General features: G+C 35.8%; 1 protein-coding gene across 1 annotated transcript; it reads left to right on the top strand.

Annotated features, from left to right (window-relative positions):
- The first annotated feature begins 7713 nt into the window (after positions 1-7713).
- On the top strand, positions 7714-9042 carry LOC149159721 (uncharacterized). Its single transcript, XM_089434397.1, has 2 exons — positions 7714-8331; positions 8437-9042. The coding sequence occupies exons 1-2, from the start codon at positions 7714-7716 to the stop codon at positions 9040-9042; spliced, it is 1224 nt and encodes a 407-aa protein (XP_089290523.1).
- Positions 9043-9465: the final 423 nt, after the last annotated feature.

Raw genomic sequence — 9465 nt, 5'->3', positions numbered from 1 at the left:
GATATATTCTCTACGAGAGGAGAACAAGAAGTTGTGAGCTCAGTTGAGAGTAGTGGAGGCAGGGGCATGGGTTTCTCATGAGATCGAGTGAGATAACTAGGTCTGACTAACCCAAATTTTGGTGGGATATCTCAAGTCCAAATGGGAGATGTTTAGTGAGGATGTGGTTGATCAGGTATATAGAGAGTGGGTAGTAGTGGCAGTGGAGATTGCACAACCTATATCAACCCCCAAGCAGGGGTAGGTCTAGGGGCCCCTCATAGTTGGTATGGGAAGATATGTAGCTTATCCATCATGATTGCTTCCTTCGATGTTGTTATTGTACCAAGGGAAGCACATGTTGTGAAGATGATCCCCTCTTTTGACAAATGATTCATGTTTTGGTGGTGATGGCCTTATGATGTACATAAACACATATATTTTCATATGTGTGTGTGTCTGTGTGTGTGTGTGTGTGTGATGATTTATAGTGGCTCACATGGTGTGTTTTAGTAGATTTGAAAAGTTGTCATCAAATATGGAGCTGAGAGAAGACATGTTGAGTAGATATGAAAAGTTGTGATCAAATTTGAGTGTGAGGATAGAGTTATAGAATATAGGACGAGTTGTAATAAAATGATGAAATTCTAAGGATGTTGATTAAGTAGTGAGATATTTTGTTGAATGAGAGTTGAAGAAGTGAGAGCAGAAAATATAATTTTGAAGATTAAAGTGGCAAAGTACTTGTAGATATAAGTTTAAAAATGGATGAAAAATGTGTCTACTAGGTATTATAGGTTGTTTTTTTCCCATAAGGGATTTGGTGCTTCCCTTAGGAGGGTTCCTAAAAGATAGCCTTCGGGTCATTGCCTCTTGTAAGTGGGTGATTGCAAATCATGGAGTTGGAGCTTATTCTTGTATTGTGCCAACAAAAAAAACAAAGGGACTTGGTGCTTCTTGCAGGTACATGTGTATAAAATAATTTGGGGTTGGTGCCTCCCATAAGTGGGTGTTTGCAATTCAAGGAATGGTTTCTTCCTTCTCGTTGATGCCAGTAAACATAATGTAATAGTAGGTTGGAGTTTTCATTTTCATAAAGAACTAAAAAGAAGATTGATGGTATTTTCCTTTATGTGTTAGCAAGAAAAAGTTAGTGTCTAATATGTGTATGATGTTTATGGTGTTTCTTACATTGTTTATTTCTAAATGAATGTGAATAGTGTATGTTTTTATTATTTGTTAAAATTGATCATAATAGTGATTCCCCACACCCCCCGACCCCCGTATTATCTTGGTTTCCAACATAAACATGTACCAAAAGAAAAATAAAAAACATAAAAATTCAATGAATCAAATTTAGTGTGGAATAAAGTTCACAATTTGACCCCCTTATGACATATATTTTGTGAGCTTATCACTTTTTCCAACTATAAATATGAAGAAATGGAAACCTTCAATGCAATAATCGACACATTGACATAGACAATTGGAGTTTAAGTATTGATAAATCATAAATTGAAGGGTCTACCCTAACACAATATAAAAACATAAATCATAAATATGGCACTGAATCCATGTAGCCTATAAAGGTAAAAAAAAAATTATGGATATGTTCACATTGGGAATTTTTTATGCTTTGTTTCTATGGTTGAATGAATCAATAAATAATGTGTATATATGGGTAGAAGATTGAGAGATATGCATTACATTGTTTTTAATAATATTGGTGTTAAGTAGGACTGCGCAACATATAGAACAATACATGTTTTTTCATTTTTAAATGGCTTATTTGATAATCACTTTAATATAATATATGTAATATATGCTCTTAATTTATGTGTAATAATGATGCTATAGAGCTCTAATGGATATAGGATGGTATGTTTAGAAATGAATAATCTTAACTATGAAAGTGAGCTAGGGTGAGAGGAGCAGGTGGTGGAAATATTAGGTAAAATGTAATTATAACATTTTATCAACTATTTTTGTGTACCTCAATCCAATTTTTACTAAGTTATATTTGGTATAATATAATGCTACAATATTACATTTTACCCAATAATTCTCTTCTACTAGCCCACTTATTATTGTTATTTTTCTTTATATTTGAATTTTGAAAGTAAACAAACTCAACTATAAAATTAGAAGGGATGAGGGGAAATATTGAGTAAAATGTAATATTTAGGCTTGGTGTGACATAAAATATTAAGTAAAATGTAATAATATTACATTTTAATTATTATTCCTCCCTACATTGGCCATCTTTTATTGGGTGGGGGTGATAATAAATAATGGGTATCATATAATACTACAATATTATATGTTATCCAATATTTTCCCTCACCCAATCCACTTTTATTTAAAATTTTCTTTATATTTGAGTTTCATAATTAAACTTAACTCCTACTTAAACATTTGATCCTAGTATGGTAAGGATGTTGTAACCTTTAACATTTTGACTTGGTAAAAATAAAATAAAAATAATAAAGATGTAACAAAATTAAAAAACATAAAATTAATGATTATAATTATAATTATAATTAATATTTAAACTAGCCTAGGTCCATCTTAACTCTAGATCTACCAAGTGCTGAGAGGGATCAATTTTCTTGATATGAAAGCCTATTTTAAAGAAAAAAGAGATTTTATCCCTCTATGCTTGGTGGATCGAGAGTTAAGATGGATCTAGGCTTGTTTATAAAATTTGAATGTGTAATAATCTTCCCATATGAATATAGTTATAGTTTCGAATTTGGAATACTGTTAATTTTAAATAAAATTTAAAAGCATCTCTCTCCCCCCACTCTCTCTCCAATATTATGGAAATTGCAATATATATATATATATATCTATATATATATATATATATATATATATATATATATATATATATATATATATATATATATATATATATATATGCCTATCAACTTTAGAGTGGTGAATTGAAATTATAGCCTTTTGTGAGCTTGTACATCTTTTGATGATTCACTTATTGAATTCCTTATCAACTACTTTATGTATTATCCTTCCTTAATGACCCTTGAGTTACAATGGGGCTATATATTCAACTTATAAATATGAAGCTTAAGAAGAATTCTTAGTTCTCAACAAGTTTCATTAGACCAAACTTTCAACAAGTACTATTATATTCATCTACGTTTTGGTGCAATAAATACCTTAGTCTTAGCTCAATTCCATTTATGTAGGTTTTGTGATCTATGCTACATATAAAATCATACAAAATATATTTTACTTAATATTTACTTATCCATGCATAAATTATGTGTACAAATGCAAATTGTTTAGGAAAACAAAACATTCCATATAGGGTGAACATCTCAAGTAACCATGGATACAACTAGCACAAAGATCTCAAACCAATATTTTTACATGGATAGAACCATTTAAGAGGGAAATTATGTACTATCCCAACAAATGTGGCTACACCAAGGAGTTCTTTTAATGCAAGTTTGTTTTTTATAGAAAATATAGATTCTCATAATTCATCATTAGCAATGACCCTCCATACCCTTTCAATAGAGATCATGTACCAATAAGTCATTGAGGCATGGATAAATAACCATTAGTATCAAGGAGAATATGAGTCGTTAGATCACTCTATATCTAGAATATATTTTGAGTATGATACTACAATTCAAATAATGCATACTAAAACACATTAAGAAACATATTTCTATGTATTGACACACTAGACCAAATTGATATTAATTAAACTATATCCTAAAACACATATAATTATCAATTTAAGATTTTGAAATAATAAATTATCTTTATCCAATTCGTGCAAATAATGCATACTAAAACGCATTAACAAACATATTTTTATCTAAATAAACATTAGATCAATTTAGTCTTAAGAGATCAAATCTCTTGAGGTGAAAACCTTTTTTAAGGCACAAAATTCGAATAAAAATCTTGCACTAGATAGATTTGATCGATCCACTGGATATATATATATATATATATATATATATATATATATATATATATATATTGGATTTTTGAAAGTACAAAATTGATCAAAACTTGGGCATAAAATAGTGAGAATGCTTAAAATTTTATATATATATATATATATATATATATATATATATATATATATATATATATATATATATATATATATATATATATATATATATATATATATATATATATATAAACTTTATCAACTTTATTTCTATTATGTTGTTTTATATGGACATCAAAATATTTTATTTATGGTTGAGACTGAGAGTGAAATACTTTAGTATGGACACTCAGAGTTATATTATTAATGTTTTATTATACTTTTAATGAAACAAATCAAACATGTATACTCTTTTTTCTTCTTATATCTAACTTGAAATATTTTATTTATGTTTGAGAGTGAGTGAGAATCACGAAAATTTTCTTGAAGTTTAAAAACATTGGCGAATCTCACTAATCCCCAATACGCAAACTATAAAATGTTTATTGATATATTTGTAAAATTATTCAAATTTATAATAATTTTATACATAGTCTCTATAAAAGTTTGGCGATTTTTAAGGTAAAATAATTTTATATTCTAAAATTTGGGTGAATCATATTTTATAAAAATTAGAAATTGGCAAATTTTTTTCTGCGGAAAAATCATGTAAAATTAGCTCACTCGGTGAACATTAGCCCCTAAAAGTTTCCATGAGTGAGATATTTTTAAGACTTATCCTTAATATGGACATTGAGAGTGAGATTATCGATATTTTATAATACTTTTAATGAAACAAACAAAAAAGGTATATATATATATATATTTTTTCATTATATTCATGTTTGTTTTTTTTTAATTAACCTAACCAAACACATTTTTTTTTAATATTTTTTAAAGGGACACATGTGTCAAATCCAAGTTGAACACGGGCTTACTTACACATCTCTCTCACAGTGGGTTGTAGAATAAGACTCTCCTCTCAAAAATTCATGTAATTATCTATTTAAATGTTCAAAATAATGAATTATCTTTATCCAACTCCCATATTTCATATTTTCACTATCAAACATTACCTTAAGCTTCTTTTGACTTCCTATTTTAATAGTTACCTATGAAGTTACTAGTCTCGGTTATTTATAGTATAATATTTCATAAATTTATCAATGCTACTGTCATTTAATTAATTTTTCTCTTTATTTATATGCATAAACTATATGATTGTTTTATTATTTAATAAAAATGCATATTAATGTAAGTTTATTTTATATTTTTCAATTTTACTTTATTTTTATTATAACTCTTGACTATTCATATATTATTTGGGTCTAGTTTGGTTGGTTGAGAGGAATAATTAATATCCTCTCCATCTAGGTTCAATTCCCATAAGTGACATGTTAAAATTTTTTACGATAATATTATTTTAATATATAATACCAATAATTTCATGTTATTCAAGAATGATCTTCATGTATCCAAGTTTTCTTGGTGGCAAAATGGTGCAAGAGTGGAAACATTATTAACTCATATTTATTGTATTTTATTAAGGGAATAATGGTCACTTAGAAATAAGGTTATTGCATTCCCCTTGACTAATATTTGTGAGTCATTCACACCATGGTTTACCATCACAAGAACATGCAATCATGCAATGAAATAACTTTATAGTTTTAACTGAAACTATGGGAAATATTGCTAGTAAGTAGAAAATAAAAATAAAATTTATATATATATATATATGGTAGAGATAGAGTGTGTGGAAATCATATAGTAATCCTAAGGTTATATATACATAAAAAAAGAGTCAATGTGGCATCATAAATAGAATCGGAGGAGGGATGGAGCGCACCGGTTTAGGGTAAATGTTTAGGGTTTTTTTCTGCATAATCTTGTAGGTCGTCCCTTGTACTGTTCCTGTTTTCACCGCCTCGCTGGTGCCGTTTCGCCGTAACCACACCCGTCGCCATCCGTGTCTGACCATTGGCTGTTATGGAGGGGAATATGGAAATAGAACTCGTGGACTACACCGTGAACCCTTTTTCGGATCACGTTATCTTCGGTAACCCTAATTTCACTATGACGGTTTCTGATCCATTTCCATTTTCGGACCTTACCTCGCAAGCCGTTACGCCCGTGGTCACTTTGCCTGGATATAACTCTGCCCCCTCCTCCTCTGAGCCGCCTCCTGTGGACTCGCCAGGTCTTGAAGCTCCTCCCCTATCTCCAGGTACTCTGCACATTCTATCTACCTACATGCCTCACTCGCTCTCGTTCGATCCTCATCCGCCCCTCTCCATTGTTCACCCGACGCCCCCCGTTGATATTCCCGCGGTTGAATCATACATTCCCCCTGTGTCTGGGCTACGGCCTTCCGGATGCTTCGAAACCCCAGCGGTAAATGTTAAACCTGCTAAGAACATCTCTCCTGAGGGTGTCCAAAACCCCTTTGTTGATCACCCTTCGGCCCCCCGTACCAAGAAGAGGAAAACAAGGTGCATTAAGGCGACTGCTAAGGATATCACCACCAGGTTTGGCGAGACCTCGGCCATAGGGGAAGCTGCAGTCATGGCACGCATGGTGCTGGTAGGACATGTGTGAGGTCGTGCATACTCTGCTAACAGGCTGACGCAATGGGTAAAGGAAATTTGGGGTGCCCTACTTAAAGAATTACCGGATGTTCATGTCCTTCCCCGTGGATGGTTCTCCCTCCATTTTGCAAAGGAAGTTTACACGGATCTGGTACTGGCAAAGTACTGGCATATTGAGATGGCTCTGGTTCTCCTCAAGAGGTGGAGCCCCCTTTTTAACCCGGAGCACAAACAGATTGGGGCAGGACCCCTGTGGGTTTGACTGCCAGGGCTACCACTATAGTACTGGAGTGAGGATGTACTCATAGGGATTGGAAATGCTCTTGGCACTTACCTAGATCACGATCGCACCTTTGTGGAATTGAAGAATCGAACCCTTGCTCGTGTGCTGGTACACTTGGACACCCGTGAAGGACTGGAGGAAAAGATTACATTATAGTGGGGGAAATACATCAGGACTCAGATTATGGATTATGAAGGCGTCCCGTTTCGATCCAGACAGTGTCATCAGGTGGGACACCTCTACAAAGATTTCCCGCTCAACAAAAAACCAGAGGACTCCCCCAAGGCCACTCCATTCCATCAAGGGGAGCTTCTTCGATCATCTCTTGTCCACCTCCGAGGTCTTCACCTGCCGCACAAGCTACTCCACAAAAATCGAGGATGATGGGACTCGGCTCTTTCTCTCTGCCGATGACCAAGGCTCATGCTGCAGCAGAAGCCGCACACGCCTCGGGTATCGCTCTTATCCCTACCTCCATTATTCTTGATAGCTCTTCATCTATGGTTGTATCTACTGCACAGATCACTATGGCTCATTGCAACATGTCAACCCCCCCGCCCCATCGTCACTGCTGTTCCATCTTCTTTTCTTCACTCATCTACCTCCACCTTGCCATCTCACTCTGGGAAATCTACCTCCCACCCATATTTTCTCTGTCCTCATTCTCACTCCATGGATACGCCAAGCCATCAGGTCGGGTTAGGGTTAGCTTCTCTGGGCCCGAGACCTATGACCACCAGAGGTAGAAAGACTGAACTATCTAAAGATATTTTGCGGGCTGGGGCGGAGGTCGCCTCTGGTCGACAATCCACTCTTGATGGGGTCCTTAGAGCAAATTTTACCCCGCGAAGCATTCCCCCATGAAATGTTTATCCTTTAACTGCAGGGGCATGGCTAGTGCCCCCAAGAAACTAGCGCTTCGGAGACTCTTTGAGGTTGAGCCGTCTGATATTATTCTGCTTCAAGAGACTTTAGGTTTGGCCGAGAATATCACACACTCTCTGCAAGCCCTGGCCCCGAGATGGAAGTTTTTGGCTCTTGATGCTGTTGGGAGATCAGGGGGATTGGCTATCGGATACAACCCTAGAACTATCAGGGTTGATGCATCCTGGGGAGGAACTGGATTCATGGGTATCGATGTTTTCTCTACTGAACTCGGCAAAACCCTCCGAATTGTGAATGTATATGGCCCTTGCCACCAGAGGGAAATGTTTTGGTCTCACCTCTTAAACCTCTCCTTATTGACCCCTGACCACACCATTTTGGGTGGGGATTTAAATTTTTCATTGGGCTTCAGTGAATCCTGGGGATCTTCGGCTCAGGTTGATGCCATTACTGAGTTCATGAAAAACATCTTGGAACAGACCAATTTTATGGACGTCCCCATGCAAAAGCCTCTGCCCACTTGGAGGAACAGGAGAGTGGGTACAGCGGCATTAGCCCGCAAACTTGACAGATTTTTGTTGAAGGGCCCGCTTTTACATCATCTTCATCATTACAAGCAATGGGTCAGTTCGGGGGGTATATCTAACCACTCCCCTATTTATCTGGAAATCCTTGGCCCTCTCTAGAAGCCGAAAGCTCCTTTCAAATTCAACCATACATGGTTTCAGGACCCGGGCTTCATAAAATTGGTTATTGACTTCTGGGTTGCAAACCCCATCGATAGAGAGGCATCCCTGGCAAAAGGTTTTTGTAAAAACCTCACCATGCTGAAGTATCTGGCTATAAATTGGGCAAAGGATAAGCATAGCAGGGAAAACGCTCAACTCAACCTCATTGAAGCTGAGCTATGCTCCCTTCTGGATGATCGGAATTTGGGTTTCATCTTAGGAGTAGAAAAGGCACGTTTGATCGAGCTGGAAGACCAAAAGGCTCATATTCTCAAATTAAGGGAGGAAACTCAAAGACTGAGAAGCAAAGCCATTTGGTTAAAATCTGGGGATGAAAACTCAAAATTCTTTCAAAATTATGCAAAGGGAAGGAAAGTCACAAATACTATTTGGAATCTCCCTCTTCCAAAGGGAGGACATGCGGACTCTTTCAACAAGCTCTCCCAGCTCAGTACATCTCACTTCAGGAGCATTTACAGGAGTCCACCAGGCACAAATCTGGCTCAGATCATAAATGTGGAAAATTATTTTCCCAGATTTGTAATGGGGAGGATACTGATGATCTCACGACTCCTGTCACCACAGGGGAATTGGAAAGCACATTAAAGTGGTTTAAGAAAGATAAAAGCCCAGGGCCGGATGGTTGGACAATTGAATTCTATCTAGCTTTCTATGACCTATTGGGACAGGACCTGCTGAGGGTGGTGGAGGAGAGCAGATCACTTGGTTGTCTATATCATGCTATTAACTCTACTTTCATTGCCCTCATACCTAAGTCTGACACCCCATCCTCCTTTGATGACTATCGCCCCATATCTTTGTGCAATTGCCTCTACAAGATCATCTCCAAGATTATTACAGATCGCCTCAGACCCATCCTATATAAGCATATTGCCCCCCAGCAATTTGCTTTTCTTGAAGATCGACAGATCCATGAAGCTATCGGTTCTGCCCAAGAAGCCCTACATTCCATATGGTACAAACATCTCAAAAGCATCATCCTTAAGATCGATCTGTCAAAATCTTTTT

The sequence above is a fragment of the Pinus tabuliformis genome, chromosome 5_2 (genome assembly GCF_031772625.1).
Source record: "Pinus tabuliformis cultivar Carrire ecotype Pingquan chromosome 5_2, CPIR1, whole genome shotgun sequence".
NCBI classification, from domain to species: domain Eukaryota; kingdom Viridiplantae; phylum Streptophyta; class Pinopsida; order Pinales; family Pinaceae; genus Pinus; species Pinus tabuliformis.
The sequence above is the reverse complement of the archived record's forward strand: the minus strand, read 5'-3'. Positions and strand labels throughout refer to the sequence as shown.

Coding starts and splice junctions, on each gene's coding strand:
- LOC149159721 (XM_089434397.1), top strand. CDS start 7,714: ATGGCTAGTGCCCCCAAGAAACTAGCGCTTCGGAGACTCTTTGAGGTT. Junction 8,332..8,436: donor TTCATCATTACAAGCAATGG/GTCAGTTCGGGG, acceptor ACATGGTTTCAG/GACCCGGGCTTCATAAAATT.